Source organism: Sorex araneus, chromosome X (assembly GCF_027595985.1).
Source record: "Sorex araneus isolate mSorAra2 chromosome X, mSorAra2.pri, whole genome shotgun sequence".
Classification (NCBI taxonomy): domain Eukaryota; kingdom Metazoa; phylum Chordata; class Mammalia; order Eulipotyphla; family Soricidae; genus Sorex; species Sorex araneus.
This window is the reverse complement of record NC_073313.1, coordinates 110,845,888-110,870,771: the sequence shown is the minus strand read 5'-3', so window position 1 is coordinate 110,870,771 and position 24,884 is coordinate 110,845,888. Positions and strand designations below refer to the sequence as shown.

The 24,884-nt window shown below is 37.2% G+C and overlaps 1 protein-coding gene across 1 annotated transcript in view; it reads left to right on the top strand.

Moving 5' to 3' along the window:
• Nucleotides 1–24,884, top strand: part of LHFPL1 (LHFPL tetraspan subfamily member 1) — a 62,461-nt gene that overhangs the window by 21,600 nt on the left and 15,977 nt on the right. The window contains exon 3 of the mRNA XM_004614479.2: nucleotides 963–1,061. Coding sequence (XP_004614536.1) covers nucleotides 963–1,061 — 99 coding nt within the window. The remainder of the gene's footprint in view (nucleotides 1–962; nucleotides 1,062–24,884) is intronic.

Genomic DNA, 24,884 nt, shown 5'->3' with positions numbered 1-24,884 from the left:
ATGTCCCTATGGTGAGATACAATTTTCACAAATACAATTTTCACAAATTTTCTTCTATGGAAATATTATTTGATCATTCTGTTAGTCATTAGTGGTAACAAACATATAAAATAAATTTTTGTGGGCCTGCTAGGGGCGTAGGCTTGAGGTCTGATTGGGAAAATGGACACCATGATGGAGGGAAGGTGGCAACAATGGTGGGATTGGTGTTGGAATATTGAATGCTTGTAACAAATCTTCATGAGCACCTTGTAAACTACGGTGTTTAAATAAAGTGGGTGAAAAAACAAACTATGATACAGGGGCTGGGGTGATAATACAGTGGGTTGTGCATTTGCACTGCACACAGTCAACATAGGTTTTATTCCCAGTATTCCCTATGATTTTTCAAGCACAGCCAGGAGTTATTTCTGAATGCAGAGCCAGGAGTAACCCTGAGCATTACGGGATGTAGCCCAATAAAACAAAAAGACTCTCTAATGCATATATACAATGGTATTGTATGGCATTAAGAAAAGAAGAAATCATGCAATATACAGCTGCATGGATCGATTTAGAGAGTATTTTGATGAAGTGAGTCAGAAGGAGAGTGACAGGCACAAAATGATCTCTCTCATATGTGGGATATAAAGAAATATAGTAGGGTAGTAATAATGCACAAAGACAACATAAATTGAGAACCATCTTCAGTAGGACGGTAATCACTGAAAGGCAGATGGTGGGAAATATTAGGGCACTGGTGGAATGAAGTGGATATTATGGTTGAGGGTGTTGCACTCAAATGATTTATTAATGAATCCCTACCAATAACAGTTTGTAAACCACAATGCCTAAAATAAAATTTTAGAAAGGTGGGAGGTGATAAAATCTGAGAGGGTTAGTAGGATTTGAGCTGAGTTAATACAGAATAACAGAAGAACTATTATATATTTTTCTACATACATGTATGTTTTCCTTTGTAGGGTTGCTGATAAGCTCAGGCTGTGCATTATACCCTTTAGGATGGAATAGCCCGGAGATAATGCAAACATGTGGAAATGTCTCCAATCAATTTCGGTTAGGTAAGGTGTCCTGGGAAGGTTAATAGTTACGACTCATTGAAAATCTCATTTACAATTTGCCTTACTTCTGTCAGAGGTAGGTGTCTGATTGATAGTGGCTTTTGTCTGAGTCTTTTTTCACTGTTAGTTTGTGAGTGACAGTGGTTTGGCCAAACTCATGTGTCCTTGGTAACTCATAAATGGCTCACCATAAATTCCACTGGTTTAACTATGTCTCTACACAACATTTACGTACTTTTAACCAGAATCCCAAAAACACTTTGGAAGATCTAAAGAGGGATTTCAAATACTCAAAGAGTAATCTTTGGTCATTCTTTGAATAAACACTAGTTCTTTCTAGTGTTTTCTTTTAGGACTGTTTTCCAAATATAGATAAACAGTATTACTTACTACTCTTCCCTAATGATTTACCAAGAGCCAATTTTGTTTACTTGAAACGTTATTTCAGTTAAATAATGAGAATTGCTCCAAGAGTGTTAATTGGCAAAAGCTGTTAAATATTAGAATGAATAACTGAAGTAGTCCTAGATTATTCTTTGATTTCCAATTATCACTTAGAATGACATAAATTCATTCTTGTAAGTTAAAAATAGATTAGACTCAAATTGGAAGATTAAAATATTTTCTCAATCTCTTATAATGAAAGAACATAGAGGGGACATGTTTAAATTTCCATGCAGTCCAGAGGGGGAGAATTGTAGTCAACAAATTCTGTCTTTGAACTATGTTATAAGCTATTGCAATCAAATCAATACAGTATTAGGATACAAAATAGATGTGTACACCAGTGAAATAGAATTGAGAGACCAATATATATGTGTATGCATATACACATATACACATATACATTTACAGTATATATATGTATACATACACACACACACACACATATATATATATATATATATATATATACCAAAGATACACACACAGTTAATGTAAACAAGTAAGTTGGGACATGAAATGTAGGAAAGAAAGCCTCTTCAGGAAAATGTATTGGGTAAACCAATTGGTCACATATAAAAGTAATATAGTTCAACCACTACTTAGATTGTGAACAAAAATTCTCTCAAAATAGATTAAGTTTAGACACAAATCCATAAAATACCTTGAAGAAAATATAGGCAAAATACTCCACGATATTTCGCTTCAGAGGTGATTTCAGTGATTCAACTGTATTGAAAAGGGGGCAAGAAGAAAAATTAAACAAACAGAATTATGTTTCCTTGGTAAAACTAAAAAGCTTCCATGCTATGAATGAAGCTTTCACTAAAATGAAAACTGAGCCAACTGTGTGGAGAAAAGCATTTGCATACCATACATTTGACAAAAGGCTAGTATCTAATTACCATACTTTAATAGATAATTGTTGCAGATTTTATGCTAAACTTTTTTTTGCAAAAAGTAGAAATTTGACGATAATGCAAAGCTTTGAATATTAGTGGAAGTATTATGAAGCAACAAAACAAAAACAAGAAGAAACGGATGTTAGAGAATTGCATAATGCAAAGAATTATTGTATAGAAAGTATTTTTCAAAACGTATCATCATCATCCTGTTGATTGTCAATTTTCTTGAGCGGTCTCAGTAATGTCTCCATTCACCTTAGCCCTGAGATTTTATAAACCTCTTTTTACTCGTCCTTCCCAATGGTGCCACATTGGAGGCTCTTGCAGGGTCAGGGGAATTAGACCCATCATTGTTACGGTCTTGGCATGTGAATACGCCACGGGGAGCTTGCCAGGCTCTCTGAGAGGGATAACTAGGGTATAAGATGTCTCTTGCCCCATTCACTGATAATTTCAATCTTAGAAATTCTATTATTCAAAAAGCTTCATTTTTCAAAGTTTGTGTTCTCACTCTGCTTGTACCTTCAATGCTTTCATGACGGTTTTCTGCCTCTCAGTGCAGGCAGCATGCTTGACCCTCTCCTGGGCCTTCACACGGGGCTACCACAGGCTCAAATGACATTGTTTTATCGTTTTAAAGAGCCTGTGAAGAAACTCTGGGTCTCACAGCACGAACGCAAGATAGAAAAAACTTCATCAAAAAATGTGGAGAAGAGCTGGAACGATAACATAGCGGGTAGGGCATTTGCCTTGCACTTGGCCAACCCAGGTTCAATCTCCAGCATCCCATATGGTCCGCTGAGCTCCGCCAGGAGTAATTCCTGAGTGCAAAGCCAGGAGTAAACCCTTTGCATCGCCAAGTGTGACCCGAAAAGAAAAAAAATGTGGAGAAGACTGAACAGACTCTTCTCCAAAGAAGATATTATACAAATGTCAATAGACTCATGAAAAAATACTCAAGTCACTATTTTTTTTGCTTTTTGGGTCATACCCGGCAGTGCACAGGGGTCACTCCTGGCTCATGCACTCAGGAATTTTTCCTGGCAGTGCTCAGGGGACCATAGGGGATGCTGGGATTTGAACCCGGGTTGGCCGAGTGCAAGGCAAATGCCCTACCAGCTGTGCTATCACTCCAGCCCCTCAAGACACTTCTTACAGGAGAAATACAAATTAAAATAACAGTGGAATGTAATCTCACATCAGTCGATTATGGTCTACTCAAAAAGGTCATAAAAAGCAAATGCTGACTGAGATATGGAAAAAAAAGGACCTTCATTCAGAGTTGGTGGGACAGTAAATTGATTTAGCCGGTATGGAAAATAACATGAATTAAATAAAAAAAAATCAGAACTGCCATGTGATCCAGAAATATCACCCTTTGGTATGTATTACAAGAACACAAAACACTAATTAAAATATGTACACATGTCTATAATCACTGCTGTGTTATCAAGATTTGGGAACAACCCATATGTCCAGCATAGAAATTCTGGTATACAAATGACCTTTATTTGGTAAAGGTATGATTGACCATAGAATCAACAGCATTTTTTTAGAAATACAGGATTTCATCTAATATAGAAAGAACTTGTTGTGGCATATATACAGAACAGGATATATAAGAAAAGGTGAAATTTTGCCCTTTTCTGCAACATGGATGAAACAGGCAAATATGCTAAATGAAATAAATCAGAAGTAGTTAAAGACATACTGGGTGCTCTCACTCATATGTGGGGAATGAATTTATAAAGGGAGTAAATGTACAATATATAATGAAAATTAGCTCTTAAACTTTGTGAACAGAACCAAGGTTAACAAAGAAAGGAATGGTGGAAGGTTGACACTGGTGATGGGATCAGTGCTGCAATATTGTATTCATAAAATTCAAGTATGAATAATTTTGTAAATCATGTGCTTTCATCACTGTATCACTGTCATCCCATTGTTCATCTATTTATTTGAGCAGGCGCCAGTAATATCTCCATTCATCCTGCCCTGAGATTTTAGCAGCCTCTCTTTACTCGTTTTTCCCAATGATTGGAGGCTCTTTTCAGGGTCAGGGGAATGAGACCTGTTTTCTTACTGTATTTGGCATATCAAATACTCCACGAGGAGCTTTCCAGGCTCTTCCATGAGGTGCTTTCATAAAAATATTTTTTAAATTAAAAATCATAATTAAATACTAGAATATATTTGTAAAAGTCCCAAGCCACTATAATAAAGGAATTTAAGAGGTTACATCTTTAAATTTTAGGAGAGGATTTTGGAATAATTGAGCTTATCCACAGCGTGTTCTCCAACTATTTCTATTTCTTACTTTAGACTATGTTTTGAGCCATCCTATTTTTGGAGGAAGTAGTTGCTCATTATGCAAGATAGCATGAGGGGATAAAAGAAAAGTGATATGTTGTTATTTTCATAGGTGGATTTGTGTGTGTGTGTCTCCTCATCCTTGCTCAGGAGGTGTGGGGCTCTTCATTGTGGTTCTCTTTTTCATTTTTTTTTGGCTGCCACACCTGGTAGTTCTCAGGACATACTGCTGGATATGTGCTCAGGAATCACTCCTTACAGGGGCTGGGGAACATATTCAATGTCAGGTCTGGCCACACACCAGAAAGCTCTCTACTTTTTCTACTTCTCTATGGTTCTGCCCTGTGATTCTTGGCCAATCAAGAGTATATGTCCCAAGGGTGTAGTGCAACTTGGCCCTTAGTCATTGGGCATTACTTGAGCCACACAAGCCACACCACACACCCTGGGGTACCTCCAATGCTGTACCAACAACATGCTCAGGACCCATGTTGGAGTTGAAATCCAGGTGTGGTGTTTGACCTGAGGGTGTCCTCATGCAAGGTATGCATGTTAACAGCTGTATATCTTTGCAACATTTCATAATCCCCCTGACAGTTATTGATTAAATGATCTACCTCTTCTCTTCGCTCTGTTCATGCTGTGATGACCAGGCAGTGATCACACTTACAATTGGTTGTAGTACTCACACATTTAGTTGTGGTATTTCTTGGGGGGACTTTTCAAAGTTATAGTGCTTACACGCTCACACAAGGAGCTCCCTTAGTGGTGGTGATTGCACATATCCTCATTGGGGATCACACTCTACATATGTGGTGCTGGTTCACATTCTGGTTGTAATGCTTAATGGAAATTGCTGCAGTGATCCCAAATGATTTTATTAGATTGAGAAATTTCCTTTGTATCTATTCTTAGCGTGTTAAGTGTATTCACTATGAAAGAATAACACATCTTGTCAAATGTTTTCTTTTCATCTACCAAGATTAATCATCTTATGTATGTGTATCATATGTATATTGATCATCATATGTATTAATTGATTGTTTTTCATATCTTTCTTTTTTTACCCATCAGAGATGAGCAAGTTGGTTATGTGCCATAGGGTTTTTTTTTTGGTTTTTGGGTCACATCTGGCTATGCACAGGGGTTACTCCTGGCTCATGCACTCAGGAATTACTCCTAGCAGTGCTCAGGGAACCATATGGGATGCTGAAATCGAACCCGGGTCAGCTGCATGCAAGACAAACGCCCTACCCATTGTGCTATCACTCCAGCCCCCATCTTTTTCATATCTTAAAACAACTTTGTATTTCTGTAATAAATCATAGTTCATTATGGTGTATCTTAAAAGTTGACAGATGTGATTTGATAGTATTTTGTTAATACATAGTTTTTTATTGAATCACTGTGAGATGCACAGTTGCAAAGCTGTGCATGGTTAAGTTATAGTCATACAATTTTACAACACCCATCCCTCCACCAGTGTGCATTTCCCACCGCCAATATCCCAGTTCCCCCCGCCCCCCACGACAGCCTGCCTTGATGGCAGGCACTTTTATTCTCTCTCTATTTCTCTCTCTCTCTCTCTCTCACTCTCTCTCTCTCCTTTTGGGCAATGTGGTTTGCAATACAGGTACTGAAAGGTTATCATGTGTCTTCCTTTGTCTATTTTCAGCATACAGTTCTTATCCAGAGTGATCATTTCCAACTATCACTGTCATAGTGGTCCCTTCTCTATCCCAACCACCTTCTCCCCCAGCACTTGAAGCAGGCATCTGCATTAATTAGGGATAGTGGTATGTATATTTCCTCATAATGCATTTGTTGGATTTCAGTACCAGGGAAAAATTGGTCTCATAGAAAGAGTGGCTGTGATTTTTTTACTTTGATTGAAGTTCAATAACAGAGTATAAAATTGAGGTGTAATTTGTACAAACTTATTTGGTATTTTTTGGCAATTCTGTGTGTGATTGCCCAAAGTTGATGGTATTTAATTATGTTTTATAAAAAATCATTATGTTTGTCTTTATTCTCACACAAAACTAAAAAGTCTATTATATTACCATTTCCTTCTCCAACTTTATTTATCCTCCTTTCCTGTACCCTGTTTCTACTCAAGTACTTGTGTTTTCCTCCCCTCAGTATGTTATTACTGAGATAACATTTACTGTAATTACACAGATATTACTGTTCTGTGAATTCTTAGGGATGAAAGGGTCATTGGATCCTTCTTGATTCAAGCCGTTTCACTTTATTAAAGCCCCTTTGTATTTTTTCCAATGTCCTAAGGTTCTCAATTTCTCTAAGGTTTATATATTATAATACAATCCCCAATTAAACATTTAAATATCAGAAATATTCTGGTTAATTCTGGAGAGATACATGTTATCCATCATACTTTTCTGATTAGTTATCCCAACACACACAATAGGACCATTTATATTAAGAGTTGGTTACTTGCAAGATAGTTCTACAATAAGCAGCAGTAAGGTATGAAATAAAATTTAAAAATGTGTTGGAATGCAAACCTTGTGCATACTAATACTTGGGAATGTCAATATAAAGTACAGCCTTACTATGCCAACCTTTAATACTCTGAATATTATGACAGAAAGTATATAAGAACTTAGGTATTGCATAGGTAGACAAAACAAATAGTAGAAAAACAGAAACTTTATTCGTTTTTTTGTAAAGAGAGACAGCATGATACACTAGATGATTATATATTTTGGAGTAAAAGATCTCGGCTTATCCACAAAGATATTTGCATAGGGTAAAGTTATATGATATTTGCATCTCAGAGTCTTTCTCTAAAATCAGGAACAATAATACCCTTCTTAGTGTTGGTTTTTCAATGAAATAATAGAATGTATGCTAAAGAGCATACACAGTGTTTAATTTAAAGAAGATGGTGGTCTTTTCCAAAAGGCATAGGAAAAACGACAGACTCTTAAATCAATGGAATAGAATTAGGAACCTGGAGATAAAACCTTAAATATATGTGAAGTTAATTTATTTCAAAAGGTTAAGTGCATCAAGTAAGGTAAGAAGGACTTCTTCAACAAATAGAGCTAGGAAAACTGGATCTCTGGATAACATAAAGAAATCAAGTTGCATCCCAAACTCCTGTCACACACAAAGATGCACAAAAATGCATCAAGTCCATATATCATGGACTCTGATGATTCTTATTTTGTTCCTCTTGAATTCATTCCATAGATCTATTGTATGCTGTTCATTTCTTTTTCAGAGTATTTTACACCTTTTATTTTCTAACATCTTTTAAAAAATCTCATCTTGGTGTTCCTTGACCTTCTGCTCAGCTTCTGTTAATCTACAGTTTATATCTTCTATTGAGTGTTTAAAAAGAAACTTGTGCTAATACTAAGACAGCTAACTGAAAGGGGAAACATATTTGGATTAGACACATCAGATGAAAGTTTGATATACAGTATATATAAAGTCACAAAGATGAACAATAAAATTTAAAAACCCTATCAAAAATGGGGGAGAGGAAATAAGTGGATACTTCTCAGAGAAAGATGGGTGGATGGCCAGTAGGCACATATACTTAGCATCACCTATCATCGGAGAAACCAAGACAAGAGATACAATTGCATACCAATGAGAATGGAACAAACTGAAAATAGTAGGACCAATCTGTGTTGGCTGGGATATGATGAAAAATTAACTCTCATCCAGTGCTAGTGGGAATGTTTTCTGATACAACCATTGTGGGAAACCGTATGAAGAGTTCTCAGTTAACTTGGAATTGGACTGCCATATGACCCAGCAATTCTACTTTTGGGCATCTACACCCAGTACATAAAATCACTCTCTCAAAAGGATATATGCATACTATTATTTATATTGCTACACTCCGTACTATAGTTAAAATAGGGAATCAACCTAGGTGCCCAATGACAGATAAATGAATTATGAATATGTGCTAAATATACACAATGGAATACTATGCAGCTGCAAGAAATGATAAAATCATGAATTTTGCTGCAACGTGGTTGGAACTGTAAGATGTGCTAAGTGAAGTAAGACAGAAGAAGAAAGACAAGCACAGGATGATCTCACTTATTTGTGGTATATAGAATACTGAATGAAGAAATGTGCTATAGTAAGAAGGAGATGCCTAGATCACCTTTGACCAGTGTTTATTTTATTTATTTATTTATTTATTTTTAACTGAACCATTGTGAGATACAGTTACAAAACTTGCATGTTTGAGATTCAACCACACAATGATCGAACACCCATCCCTCCACCAGTGCAATCTTTCCACCAACAATGTCCCTATTATCCCCCACCCCAAACCAGTCCACACCCTGCCTCTATGGCAGACAATTGCTCAGATACTCTCTGTCTACTTTTTGGCATTATATTGACCCAGTGTTTAGAAATGAAAAAAAAAAAACAGAAAAGGAAATAAACGTAGAGGGAAGAAGAGAACAGGAAGTAATGGTTGAATTTGCATCAGGGCTTCAGTTATATTGGTGATACGGGTGAGTGGCATAGCAATATATCCAAAACACATACTCATCAAAACTGAAACCATGAGATTTAAGCTGCAATCACTGAAACTTTTAATGTGCCTGTTAATGTCACAGGGGATAAGGTGTAAGTTGGGGTGTGGAGGGAGCATGAGAACACTGGTGAAGGGGAGCTGACACTGGTGTTGAGATTGATGTTAGAATATTATATGCCTAAAGAGCAACTATCAATAACTTTGTAAAACAGTTATTTAATAAAAATAAAAAATAAAATTGAAAAAGTCACTTACCATGGTCATCATTTCTGCTTGCAGTTTGCTCATTTCAGCATCATTCTTTCTTCTGCACTGTTGGGTTTGCTGACTACCCATGTTATTGTTCCTTTGATCTCGTTACATATTCTTAGAATGATGTAGCGAAAGTCAATTTTGGAAGATTTACGAAGCTGGTTGGTACTGTTTGATACTGTTTGAGCCCTCTGTGGTCTTATTTTTACTTTTTGAGCTTGGTGGGCATGTACATGCCTTCCACATCTGGTTTGCTATGCTCCTATCATGCTGTGAGCAGTGTGGGATCAGGAGGAACAATTGAGCTATCGACTTCGCAGCCAGGCATGTTTCAGAATTTGAGGAGGTGAGCCCATTGCTACAGTGGAGTTCTGGAGTGAGAGAGGTTGGACCTAGCCTGAAAAGAGGGGAATCTGCCATCCTCAGTTTTGAAAAGACCAAGAAGTTGAAGAACAGGAGGGCAAATTTGATGAAGAAACAATATGTAAGAGATCGAAGACTGGAATTTCCAAGACTAGAGATCCAAAAGACCCAAAGTGTCCCACAGTGAAAATAGATGCAACTAGGAAAACTCCAAGACACTTTGTACTCAAATTGAAAAACTTAAAAGATAGAGACAGAATACTGAAAGCACCAAGATCAGTAAAGCAACATATATAAAAGGAGATCCCATTAGATTCATAGCACATCTATCAAACAAGACTATGAACCAGAAGGGAATGGAAGAATATACAACAAGAACTAAAGAAATGAATACCTCATCAAGATTACTCTGTTCAGATAGACTATAATTCAGATATGAAGAAATGAGCCAAAACTTCAGACACAAACAAGAGCTTAGTAAATTCATAAACTTGAAACCAATTATGCAAAAAGCCTTAAAGGAAATTTTTTAAAGGATAAGAAAAAGTTCTCAGCACGTGGCATTGAGTATGGCACTCATGCTGCTTATGATTGCCCTCTACTACATTAACGAAGGCATGTTTACTCCTAGCAGGCTAAGGGATTTTATATATTTTCAAGAATGAACTTATGTCTCATTTATGTTGATTGTTTTATGTCTTCTCAATCTTTTTAATATTCCCCTCCTTAGGGTAAATACTTTGGATTTTAATAGGCCTACTCAGATTTTCCCTTTAAATTTTCTTAATTCTCTTCACTCTTAATAAATTTCATAGTTGTAGGCTTTACCTATTTCAAACTGTATTGGTAAATAATTAAAAATAGGTTTATTAATGAGAGTGAAGACAAGACTATTACCATAATGAGACTCAAGTACAAAATAAAGTTAATACAACATATTTCAGAGTTGAAAACTTATTTACATAAATGAGACTAGGCATTATATTTTATTATATTAAATGGATTTTTACATAGATTAATATATATATAGAATTCACTCATCATAAATTGATTTTTACCTATTTATTTTATATTAAACATGTCCATAAAAATGAGTAAAAAACAGGCCGACATCTCCATGATCTTGGCCTCTGTGGAGTTTTTAATTGCACAACCCCATTAACAGAGAAAAGCAAAGCAGAAATAAACAGACAGAATTACCTCAAACTAAAAACTCCTTCACTGCAAAAGAAATGAGGTCTAAAAATAGATGCCTTACCAATTGGGAGAAAATATTAGCGCATCAAACATGTAAGTCAGATATTAGTTAGATATTAGTTAGATTATATGGCTGGAGCAATAAGCACAGTGGGTAGGGAATTTGCCTTGCACACAGATGACCCAGGTTTAATTCCTCTGTCCTTCTCAGAGAGCCCGGCAAGCTACCGAGAGTATCCTGCCTGCACGGCAGAGCCTGGCAAAGTACCCGTGGTGTATTCAGTATGCTAAAAACAGTAACAACAAGTCTCACAATGGAGACGTTACTGGTGCTCACTTAAGCAAATCGATGAACAACAGGAAGACAGTGCTACAGTGATACAAGGAGCTAATATTCAATGTTTTTTAAAATACTATTAAAGCTAAATAAACAAAATAACTTCAAAGAATGTGAAAAAGAAATGAACAGATATGTCTTCAATATATCACAATTTTCTCAAATATTAGTACTTTGGGGACAGATATTCTAACAATTTTTAGAAGCAAAACAAATATATGTATTTAGACAGAAATGTTCGGTCCTTACAAAAATTTTAGATACAAGTGAAAGAAGACATTTAAGGTGTCACTTTGTATAAGCTCAAACAAGCTTTGATTTAACTGATAATTTTGTGCAGAAGTTAAAATATTGCTGAAGTTACATTTCTATTTGTAAAACAGTCCAATTTGTAACTGAAATTGATTTAGACCTGTAAGATAAAATCCTGAAGCTAATTTTTGGATCTTTCTTATGTCACTTTTTGTTTTGAGCTCTAAGATTTTTCTAAATAGTACAGATTCTGAAGCTCAAGAATTTCAAATGTTAAGGCATTAGACTTTTTCCAATAGGATAATTAGATCTAGATTTTCAATTTCTTTAAGGTTCAGTAGCCAGTTTAGAAAACTGTCAGCTTTATTTTGCTGTAAGAAATTCACAGTAAATAAGGAATGCATCTAAACTTTTAAAATTGTTGGGTGACATATCATTGATCTCTAGTGATTATGTAGTTTACCCCATTTGTAAATTTACTAGCCTAGGTCTGTTCCTGAGAAGTTCTACTTCTTATTTCAACCTGACTTTAACATTCCAGTGTTCAACACACATATAAATTAAATACAAACACAGCGATGGCCAGCATACACGCACACACATATTCTCTCGCATACAAACAGTAAATCGATTGATTTATTCCAACTGTTATTCTTATCCATCAAGAGTGGTCAAGAGGAAAGTGATGTGGGGCTGACAAAGGAAAAGACAGTCCCCACGGTAAAAAATAGTCCTGTTGGCCCATTGGAATCATTCCCCATGTTTCCCAAACTTAAAGAACATGGAAACAGGTTAAGAAAGCACTTTTATTGGTATAGTGCCAGCAGGCTAAATTATGGCAAAGTTGTAAACCCAATGCAGTGAGATGCTACATTATCAGCTCTCCTAGCTCTGAGGGAGGGATTTAACATTTTCTTAGCTGACTGAGGGAGAGGCTGCATTAGTGGCTACTGCCAGAGGGATAATAAAGAAAGTTTAAATCATTTACTGTAATTTCCAGTCTCTAGGAATCAATACCAGTGAGACCAGGCTGGGCTGTAAAAATCTCATAGGTAAAATTGCTGCATTCACATTTTTAAAAATCAGTCAGCATTCTCCATATCCCTGTTTTACATATGAAAACTAAAGAGTTCTATGTGCTACAGGAAAGCTTCTTATTTAAACAAACTCTTTTATCAACTCTTTTAACACATTCAATTTTTTGTTATTCAGAGTCCACTATCCCACCCAGATGAACTGAGTAGATTTCCATACCTAGTGTAAGGGCTAGGACGCATAAGGACAGTGGCCCCAATTAGGTTAAAGATTTGAAATTCATGGTATTACTTTAAAGGGTATTCTTTTCCTTTGGCAGGTTTTGACAGAGACGTGTCAGGAATGCTTAAGGACACTCTCCACTGTTGTAACAGGTCTGGCACCCATAAATTTACAGTTATCAGGGCCATTGAGAGTTGTAAGGTGCCAATTTATAGCTCTGGTCCTTCACATTTAAGGATCTACTGGCCCTGCCTAGTCCTTGGCATTGCTCCTAGGCCAGATAAATTACTGATAAGATTTGAATTGGCCAATTCTGAAGTCAGAGATGTTCAGATTTTATGGAAACTGGCCCTCATCTGCCAGACCTCCTATTTTTTTCTTTTTTCCTTTTATTACTTTCTGCTCCCTTTGTGAGGACCCCCTTCTTTGAATTGTGGTGTTTCTAAAACTAAAGAAATTAAGTTACAAAGGGACCAAATGGAATCCATACACATGCCTGTTGTCTCAGGGCCTTCCTTAATTCCAAGATCACTTCCTTCCATTGTTTGCAAACTAAAGCTCCCTGTGAGGGCAGCCAAGGACAATGCTGCCTAATAGTCTGAACTCGTTTTTTTTTTGAAGACTTCCTTCTCATTTTTACTCCTGATGTACGCATTAGCAATTTAAAAAGTTGCTTGTATTCCCCGCCCCCCTTTGGAAGTACTTTTCCCCACTATTAGCCTAATTAACAGATTCCCAGAAGACACTCATCCTTGATGCTACAAGCCCTTCACTCTTGTAGGTTTGCTCACTCTTGTTTCAGCAGGGATCCCCTTCCTTCAGTTCTGTGTTCTTTGTGGTTTATGGAATTTTCTGTTTCCACCCATGTCAGACATTTCCTACTGTTCCAGCACCCTGTTGTGGACCTTCATCTATACAGATTAAACTTTTACATATCCTAGGGTGTTAGTTTATTAGTATAAGCAGAAATATAAAGGGCTTTCTCAAAAGGAAATTCTCCAGGGAAGTATTCCATCTCCCAGCTCCAGCATTCTGGACTCAGGTTCCCAATATTTTACCTCTTTATTGCATAAACATATAAAGAATATATTGTATTCGTTGTTCTTCTGGATCCTTTGCCATATCTATCTATTTATCTATTCATTTATTTATCTATCTGTCTGTGTGTATGCAGATGTATTTCTGGACTATCTAATCTAGTCCGTTGTTTTCTGTATCTATCATACTCTTAATTATTATTTTGAAAATCAGTTTGAAGCCTGTGACTTCAATGACTTCATTTTTGATTCCTTTTTATGACTGCATGATACTAATAGTTGGAAATAATGATGTTGGACAAGACTTGAGTGTTAAAAGTAGGTAAAGGGATATACATGAAAATCTTTAGTATCTATGTTGCAAACCAGGATGCCCAAAAGGAGAGAGAGAGAGAGAGAGAAAGTGCCTGTCATAGAGGCAGGGTAGGCTGGGGGTGCAGTGGGGGGTGATAGGAGGGAACTGGGGGCACCAGTGATGGGAAAGGCACACTGGTGGAGGGATAGGTACTGACACACTGCATGACTGAAATCTAATCATGAACAGCTTTTTAAGGGTCTATCTCATCTATCTCACAATGATTCAATAAAAAATCTTGGAAAAAATTTAAAGATGTAGTCAATTTTCAGTCCTATGTGATTGCATAAAAAATTTAGAATTACTCTTTCTAGAGCCAGAGAGCTAGCACAACAAGCTCAGCATGTGCTTTGTATACAGAAGTCCCAGGTTCAGTCCTTAGAATTGCATGGTCCCCAGAGCACTGAGCAGGATAGCCACTGAGAACTGATGGGTGTGTCCTCTAGTTCCATTGCCAAATCTTTGGAACTGGAGAGATAATAAGGGGTTATGTAAGTAAGGTAGTAGGGGATAAGTAAAATAGTAAGGAGTTAAGATAGTAAAGGGTTAAGCCACAGCCTTGCATGTGGCTGACCCTGGTAAAATGCCCACACTATATATAGTTCCTGAACATCATCAGGATTGACTCTTGCGCACATAGCTAGAAATAGTTTCTAAAAATTATACTAAGTTTTTCTGGAGTTGTGGAGTTTTTTCTCTTCTAGTTTCCAATAAGTCTTTGTATTAGAAAGAAAACTAGAAAGAGAGAAATAGAGAGGGGAAAAGAAAGGAATAAAGAGTTAATTGATAGATGTGCAGATTGATTCAATTTGCTCCTTACCCTGATCCCCATAAATGTGGTGTGATTGGATCTGAGAGTGAATTGAGTGGTCTGTAATTTATGCTTTGTATTTAGGAGGCATAGGTTTGATTTCCTCAGACTGTCAGGAGTGAGCTTGAGCAAAGAACCAAGAGTAGCCCCAAACTCTGCTTGGCCAAAGTAAGAGAGAGGGAACTAAAAAGAGAGAATTGTTTCTTCTGTTTCTTTTTAAAACATAATTTATATTTTAACAGAGATTGTGTTAAATCTATACATTGGTTAATATACAGATTTTATATATGTTAAATACATTTATTCAATCCATGAAAATTGGACATCTTTCTTTTGATTTTTGGTGTCTTCTACCTCTCTTATTCATGTATTAAACATTTAAGTATATGGACTTAAACATTTCAGTATATGGAGTTTCACCTCTCACAAGCTATCCAATACTTTATCCATTAAGAAATGATTTTATAGTAGAAATAAGTACTAGGAGGTTGACTTCATGGCTTGGAGGCTGGTCTCTCATTCTGGGCAACTGAGAGAAGGGAACACCAAGTATAATGCGGTCGGAGGCCATGCGGGGGAAGGGGGATGCAGGCTGAATGTGGACTAGAGACTGAATACAATGGCCACTCAACACCTTTATTGCAAACCACAACACCTAATCAGAGAGAGAGAATGAAAGGGAATACCCTGCCATAGTGCCAGTTTGAGGTGGGGGGAGATGGGACTGGGGAGGGTGGGAGGGACGCTGGGTTCACTGTTGATGGAGAATGGGCACTGAAGAAGGGATGGGTTCTCGAACTTTGTATGGGGGAAACATGAGCAGAAAAATGTATAAATCAGTAACTGTACCCTCTCGGTGATTCACTAATTAAAAATAAAAATTAAAAAAAAGAAATGATTTTATTAATATGAGTTTTAATTAAAATTAGTAAACATTTTGATATCAAAAAGAGAAGAAACTAGCTGCATCCACTATTCCCCAAATTTGGGCTGGCTTATAATTGCTGTAACCAATTGAGTAAAACATAAATTACATCAAGACTACTCTAGACCTAGATTCTAAAGAATTAGTAAGTTTTTGTTTTTTGGAACTCTGAACTATTATATAAAATATATGACTACCTTGCTGAGAAAACAGTAAGTCCCAGAACTACTTGAAAAAAGAAATTGACCTAGTTGAGTATAACATTTTAGAAGTTCCTGTCATAGCACTAGATTTGTGACTTGAAGCTGTTTTGAACTCTCCAGTCTGTTATTTGAATATGACTTAATGAACTTGGTTCATTCCAGTTGCAAGGAACAATTGCTCTGCTGACATTGATGCAGTTGTGACACACACAATACTGAGTTATATTCGAATAAAATGTTATTGTTTTAAACTACAATGTTCTGGTCATAATTTGCTATATCATAATTGATAACCAGGAAAGTGACAAATAATACATTTCAGATATTACTATATTCATTTTAAAGTACTTCATGTATACTTAAAATATGGAGTGTTTAAAAAAATCAGTCTACAGATCAAATTAGACCCCAATTTTACACCATTAGCTAAAGATTAGCTCAAAGTGCATCAAAGATCTAAACAGTTCTGATATACTAAACACTCTTAGTACAAAATGTTTTTAAAAAGCACATTGTTTAATAAAGTCCCATTTGTTTATCTCTGTTTCCATTTGGCTGATCAGTTGCGTGTCGTCTTTGAAGATACTGTTAGCTTCAATATCGTGGAGGGTTTTGCCGACTTTGTCTTCAATGTACCTTATGGATTGTGGTCTGATGTTGAGGTCTTTAATCCATTTTGATCTGACTTTTATGCATGGTGTCAGGTCGAGGTCTAAGCCCATTCTTTTGCATGTGGTTGCCCAGTGGTGCCAGAACCATTTGTTAAAGAGGCTTTCCTTGCTCCACTTCACATTTCTTGCTCCCTCATCAAAGATTAGATGATCATACATTTGGGGTTGTGTGTAGGGATATTCCACCCTGTTCGTTAGTCTGCATATCTGCCTTTGTTCCAGTACCATGCTGTCCTAATTGTTACCACTTTGTAGTAAAGTTTAAGGTTGGGGAGGCTGATGCCTCCCATCATCTTTTTCCCGAGAATTGTTTTAGCTATCCGTGGGCATTTGTTGTTCCATATGAATTTCAGGATAGCTTGATCCATTTCTTTGAAGAATTTCATGGGTATCTTTATAGGGATTGCAATGAATCTGTATAGTGCTTTGAGGAGCATTGCCATTTTCACAATGTTGATTCTCCCTATCCATGAGCAGGGGATATGTTTCTATTTCCTCATGTCCTCTTTTATTTCTTGGAATAGTGTTTTATAGTTTTCTTTGAAGAGGTCCTTTACTTCCTTGGTTAAGCTGATTCCGAGTAACTTGATTTTCTGGGGCACGATTGTGAATGGGATTGCTTTTATCATGTCCCTTTCCTCTGACTCATTGTTTGCATATAGGAAAGCCATGGATTTTTGGGTATTGATTTTATAGCCTGCAACTTTACTGTACAAGCCTATTGTTTCTAAGAGTTTCTTAGTAGAGGTTTTAGGCTTCTCTAGATATATTATCGTGTCATTTGCGAATAGTGAGAGTTTGATTTCTTCCTCTCCTATCTGGATGCCCTTAATGTCTTTTTCTTGCCTAACAGCTATTGCAAGTACTTCTAGTACTATGTCGAATAGAAGTGGTGAGAGTGGGCATCCTTGTCTTGTCCCTGATCTTAGAGGAAAGGCCCTTAGTTTTTCCCCATTGAGGATAATGCTTATCATCGGTTTGTGGTAGATGGCTTTGAATATCTTGAGGAAAGTTCCTCCAAAACCCATTTTGGTGAGAGTTTTCATCATGAACCGATGTTGGATCTTGTCAAATGCTTTCTCTGCATCAATTGATATGATCATATGGTTTTTATCTTTATGTTTGTTGATAGGATGGGTTATGTTGATTGATTTCTGAATGTTAAACCATCCTTGCATCCATGGGATGAATCCCACTTGGTCATGATGTATGATCTTTTTAATGAGTCATTGGATTCTATTTGCTAATATCTTGTTGCGGATCTTCACATCAGTGTTCATTAGGGATATTGGTCTGTAATTTTCTTTGTTAGTGGTGTCTTTGTTTGCTTTTGGTATTAGGGAGATGTGTGCCTCATGGAAACTGTTTGGGAGAGTTTCTGTTTTTTCAATTTCCTGGAAAAGCTTTAGGAGAACTGGCAGCAGGGTCTCTTTAAATGTTTGGAAGAATTTGCCAGTGAATCCCTCTGGACCTGGGCTTCTGTTTTTGGGGAGACTTTTGATTACAGCTTCAATTTCCTTGATATTAATGGGTCTATTCAAGTATTCCAGGTCTTCTTGGTTCAGTCTTGGGAGATTGTAAGAATCAAGGAATTCATCCATTTCTTTTAGGTTCTCTTGTTTTGTGGCATACAGACCTTCACAGTAGACTCTGATGATCCTTTGAATCTCATTGGTTTCTGTTATGATGTCCCACTTTTCATTTCTGATTCAATTTATTAGGGTTCTCTCTCTTTCTTTGTGAGTCTTGCTAGTGGTTTATCAATCTTATTTATTTTCTTGAAGAATCAGCTCTTTGTTTCATTGATCTTTAGGATAGTTTTTTTGGTTTCCATGTTGTTAATTTCTGCTCTAATTTTTTATTATTTCTTTCCTTCGGTCTGGCTTGGGTTCCTTTTCCTGGTCCTTTTCTTAGGTCTTGAGCCGTGAAGTCAAGCACTAAGAAGCGTCTGCACCGCAAAAGATACAGTGACCAGAATAAAAAGACAATCTACAGAATGGGAAAGGATATTCAACCAATACCCCTCCAATAAGGGGTTAATATCAAGGGTATATAAATAACTGGTTGAACTATACAAGAAGAAAATATCCAACCCAATCAGAAAATGGGGCGAAGAAATGAACAGAAACTTTTCCAATGAAGAGATACAAATGGCTAAAAGGCACATGAAAAAATGCTCTGCATCACTAATCATCAGGGAGATGCAGATCAAAACAACTATAAGATACCACCTCACACCACAGAGAATGGCACACATCAAAAAGAACAAAAGCAACCACTGTTGGAGGGGATGTGGGGAGAAAGGGACCCTTCTACACTGCTGGTGGGAATGCCAACTTGTTCAGCCCTTCTGGAAAACAATATGGACTCTTCTCAAAAAATTAGAAATTGAGCTCCCATTTGACCCAGCAATACCACATCTGGGAATATATCCCGGAGAAGCAAAAAAGTATAGTCGAAATGACATTTGCACTTACATGTTCATCGCAGCACTGTTTACAATAGCCAGAACCTGGAAAAAAACCCGAGTGCCCGAGAACAGATGACTGGTTAAAGAAACTTTGGTACATCTACACAATGCAATACTATGCAGCTGTTAGAAAAGATGAAGTCATGAATTTTGCATATAAGTGGATCAACATGGAAAGTATCATGCTAAGTGAAATGAGTCAGAGAGAGAAAGACAGACATGGAATGACTGCACTCATTTGTGGAATATAAAGTAACAGAATGGGAGACTAACACCCAAGGGTAATAAAGATAAAGGCCAGGAGGTTTGCTCCATGGTTTGGAAGCCAGCCTCACATGCTGGGGGAAAAGGCAGCTGGGATAGAGAAGGGACCACTAAGTGAACGATGCTTGGTGGGCTTGTTCGGGATGGGAGATGCGTGCTGACAGTAGACTATAGGTTGAATACGATGGCCACTCAATACCCCTATTGCAGACCACAACACCCAAAAGGAGAGAGAGAACAAAACGTATGCCCTGACACAGAAGCAGGGAGGGCGGGGGGATGGGATTGGGAGGTGGGAGGGATACTGGGTTCACTGGTGGTGGAGAATGGACACTGGTAGTGAAGTGGTGCTCAAACATTGTATGAGGGAAACACAAGCATGAAAATGTGTAAATCTGTTACTGTACCCTCATGGTGACTCACTAATTAATAAATTTTTTTTAAAAAGCACATTGTTATTAAGTCTTCACAATTTTTGAACATGTCACTAAAAGTTGTAGCTATTTTTGAGCAAGCATGGTGTTAAAAATAGTACTGAATTCTAACATAAGGTCATTACCATATGGATAAATTTTGTAAATCGCATTTACACAAATGTGATCTAATAGGATCCCTGAAAGTATATGCATAACATTATTTGGAAATACCTATTTTATACTGAGGTATTCCCAAGACATGAAAAGGTTAAATGATTTGTATAATGTCATACAAGAAAATTAAAGTCAACAGTGAATGTAGACTAATTTACTGCTCTGTGTATACTGAATTCCTTCTTCACTAGGGAGAGTTTGTTAGGATTCATTGGGGAATTTTTTCCTTAAGACAGTGATTTAATTAGAAAATTAGAAAAGTAATCCTTGCAAAAGTCACAAGTTTGTGTTCAAGCTATGATAGGAAGGCTTTTGCACACTCACCAGTGGTTCATTTATAACCAATGAAAACTAATAAATGCAGGTAAATTAAGTACTTACAACTACAGATTTGGAACTGACTTCCTGAATCTCAAGCAAACCATAGTCACTGATTAAGTGCAACCTAATATTGTTTAGTTGAATGAATCATTTACCCACTAAAAAGGGAGTGGTTCCTTAAATTATCTTTTTTTCTTGTCCTTATCTTTCAATTTTTGTTCTCTCCCTTTCCCCTTCTTTCTTTCTTTATTCTTTCCCCTTTTCTCACTTTCTTTCCTCACTCCATTTCTTCTTTCTTATTTTCAGTAGTGCCTAATCAAAACCAGTATTATTTTTTTCATGAATCTACAGCTTATACAAGGACCTTAAAATACAGTTTCACTACAAAATTTAGAATGCCTCTATATACCTTCTATGTAGTATAAACTATAGATAGAATAATTTCAGGGTTCTAATGGATGAAAACGGTCTCTGAATGGCCCTATAAGTATTGTATATGCACAATGAACATATTTAAGTGATAATTAACCTCAATGGCATTATAATATAGGCTCTACATTACTGGACTCATATATTTCTAAAACACTTGATGTTGTGGTATGAAAAAGAAAACTAACAAAAATAATTACAAACTGAAATGGGCAAAGTCAAATTTAAGCATAAGTGCCATCAAATACAATTCTTTGATTAAGAAAATAAAAATCTAAGCCAAGACATGTAAAACATGTGCTATTAGTTGGTAACACTAATCACTAAGTTAAAATTTCAGGGATATGAGCTCATACTAATTAAGCATTATCAGTCCAAAACTAAATTGATTCATTGAACTCCTCTTCCTAGTTATCCTTCTCCAAGTTCCTAATTAGAGCAGTAGGAATCCTGAAAAGCAACCATGGGAGTACTGCCTGGACTTTTACAAAATGGAACTCAGCTTTGTGATTTGAACAAGTTCTTCAGCATTTGTAAGTTTACTGCTACTTTGCAGGTTAAGGATTAAAAGTGATGACACATGGGAAACCATACAGTGGTTAGTATGAACTAAGCAATCGATAGTTCTTATCTGAATAATTTTAATATCAGCTTAATGTATTGCACTAGTTGATGAATAATTTACTATTGAAAAAATATCTTAGTACTTTATTTTTAATAAAAATGATCTAGTACAAGAATCACTTCATATGGATGATATAAGCACAGGTTGATTGTAAAAAGACCTAGGTTCATATCTAAGTCATCACAAGTTAAGGCAATTGATAATATATTTTCTCTGTAAGATTATTGAGAAGTTTAAGTAAAATGATACACATAAAAGCATTTGGCATAACACGTTAAAATACATGTAGATAACGATAGATAATCAACCCAGTGTTAAGAATTGAGGGAGAATGTCCCAGAGAGGGCTATTGGGAGGGAGACACTCACTTGAACTCTCAAAAACCTGCAACAAAGACTACCCAAGGCCTTGTGTAAGCTCCCTGTGTTTCCTTTCTTGGAGGCCCATTTCCTTTGTTCTCTCATCATTTCCTCTCAATCTTGCCAGTTCAAAGCCTTTTATGGATTTGGCCTTTGTGGGTTCAGTTCCCAGGCATTTCCTGACACTTTTCCTCTGTCAGTTTCCTCTTGTGTTGCCAGACTGTTGATTTGTGCTCTCCAGAACACAATGAAGCAGTCAAATATACTCTTGTGCCCACAGAGGGGCAGCAGAGTGCGCTAGAAACAGTCTTTGGCCGGAGAACTGCAACAGTTGACTCTTAATTTTCTTTTTCTTAAAATAAATTTTTTTTACATGAATCCAACCATCAGTATGACCTTCCTTCCATCATTGTCTCTAGTTTCACACCCACCCCCAATCCTTCCAACTTAGCAGGCAAAGCATATATGTTGTATTGATTGTTACAACTAAATGACTGATGGAATTATAAAAATTCTGCAAAATAAAATTTGCGAAATTATTATATCTCACCATGGGGCCATCAAGTCATTGTTTGAGGTTTTTACTAAGCTCTTTGTTGCTAGTTGAACCTTCTGTGTTACTGTTTTTATTAACCTTACTTGGATATTCTGCTACTTTTCCATCTAATGTGGTATCCTCCTACTAGGTTGTCAGTATTGTGGAATTTGGAGGTGTCATGGGCCTGCACACGAAGCTACTTTCACCAGAAACTCCAGGATCTATAGAACTGGGCCGATGCACTTACATGGTGGTGACCTTGGGACGTGGGTGTGGCTGCCCGAGCTTCTGGAACGAGGAAGTAAGGCGAAGTAGAGAGGAGGCTGACTGTCTGCACTCTGAGAACACTTTAGAGTTTTCAGCCTGCAAACTGCTGTACCTTGAATGTTTGTCAGTTTCGCATCTCTGCAGATCTTAGTCGTGAAGCAGTGAAGTTGGTCCATAGGCATTACAGCGGCGGTGGGATACGGATGTGACTGCCAGCGCTTTGACAGGGCGGGGACTCAGTCTAACCCCTCTCTAGGGTGCTCCAGAATTTTTAGCCAGAAGACAGGTGAACCCATGAATTTTAGCAAATTGACTTGCATCTCTTCTTAGAGAATAGTTGTGAATGGGGAAGCTGGACCAATGAGTTTACATGGCGGTGACTGAGGGATGTTGGCTACTAATTTTCCTAACCTTCGTTGGGCCATCATTTTCCATCTTTGAACCTTTTTTTCCTGTTCCCACACAGACTATTGGACTAGAATAGTGAGTAACTGGAAGATCCAGATGCCTACTTAGCTCCCTTTTGAGCTCGTTATTATTATTATTATTATTATTACTATTATTATTATTTTGTTTTGGGGGGCCACACACAGCAGGAGTTATTTCTGCCTCTGTACACAAGAATTACTCCTGGTAGTATTTGGTGGACCAAATGAGATGCTGGGGATTAAACCCAGGCCGGCTCTGTGCAAGGCAAATGCCCTACCCACTGTTTCACTCCAGACTCACACCGCCACCACCACCCCTTTGAACTTCTTAACCTGAGGTTTGGCTTTCATTTTATATATTTCTATTTGCTTTTTAAAAGTAGAAGGTTAGGGGTTGGAGCAACAGCACAGCGGGTAGGGCGTTTGCCTTGCACGCAGCTGACCCAAGTTTGATTCTCAGCATCCCATACAGTCCCCTGAGCACTGCCAGGGAGAATTCCTGAGTGCAGAGCCAGGAGCAACCCCTGTGCATTACCGGGTGTGACCCAAAAAGCAAAAAAAAAAAGTAGAATGTTAATTAAAATCAAATCAGCTAATTTGGGACATCCTTCCTATAGGAGAGCCTTTAGTATCATGCACTCATGTGAATGCGGGCAAGGGATTAGAGAAGGGGATTCCCAAAACAAATTACTCATTGGGTGGCCTCAGCCAGAAGACACTGATTTGTCTTCCCTGCCATGGCTCACAACTAAACTGAGAGTAGGAGATCCAAATGACAACAATCAAAGTGATAAATGTGCCTGTCAAGGAGGCAGGCTCAGGGGTGGGTTGGGGGGTGGTTGTTGGAAGGAATCTGGGGGCACTGGTGAAGGGAAGTAGACACTGGTGGTAAAATGGTGTTGGAAAATTGTATTTCTGAAAGTCAACTCTGAATAGCTATGTAAATAATTGTACCTTAATATTTAATTTAAAAAAACAACTCATGGCTCAGACATAATTTATTGTTTTTCAGTTTGTCTGCCTTGTCCACACAGAGAGGAGTCTCCACCTAGAGGAGAAACTAGGGTGAACTGGAATGAGGGAATCAGTTGGCCTGGGTGCAATTTAATGAAACTGATATCCCAAGTATTTGGAAAAATCATGGCTGTTTAAGTTGTTGCTTTGTGTGAAATGAACAAACTGTAGGGAAGCTCTGTCATTTGACTAGCTAGTATCTTCATGATGAAAGTGAGTATGATTTTTTTTTATCTACCCTAGGGTATTGCTTTTGGCCAATAAATGACAATGTGTACAAATATGTACTTTATGAAAACAATGCCCTATAGATGTAAGGGGTAAAAGGTAAGGAAGATGAGGAGATAGATAGATAGATAGATAGATAGATAGATAGATAGATAGATAGATAGATAGATAGAGCAAGAGAGAGAGAGAGAGAGAATGTGTGTTCAGGGTTTCACATGCTTGTCTTGCAGACTGCTCAACCTCAAATTTATCCCTAATCCCTGGCACCACATATGGTCCCTTTCCACAGTTATACCCGAGCACAAAACCTTGAGTAAGACCTGAACATTATCATGTATTGCCCCCAAACAAAACAACAATAACAACAAAAGAAAAATTATTTACTATTAGATTCCACCTCCCTGTTATTTTAGTGGCTAAAATTCTATCCCAGT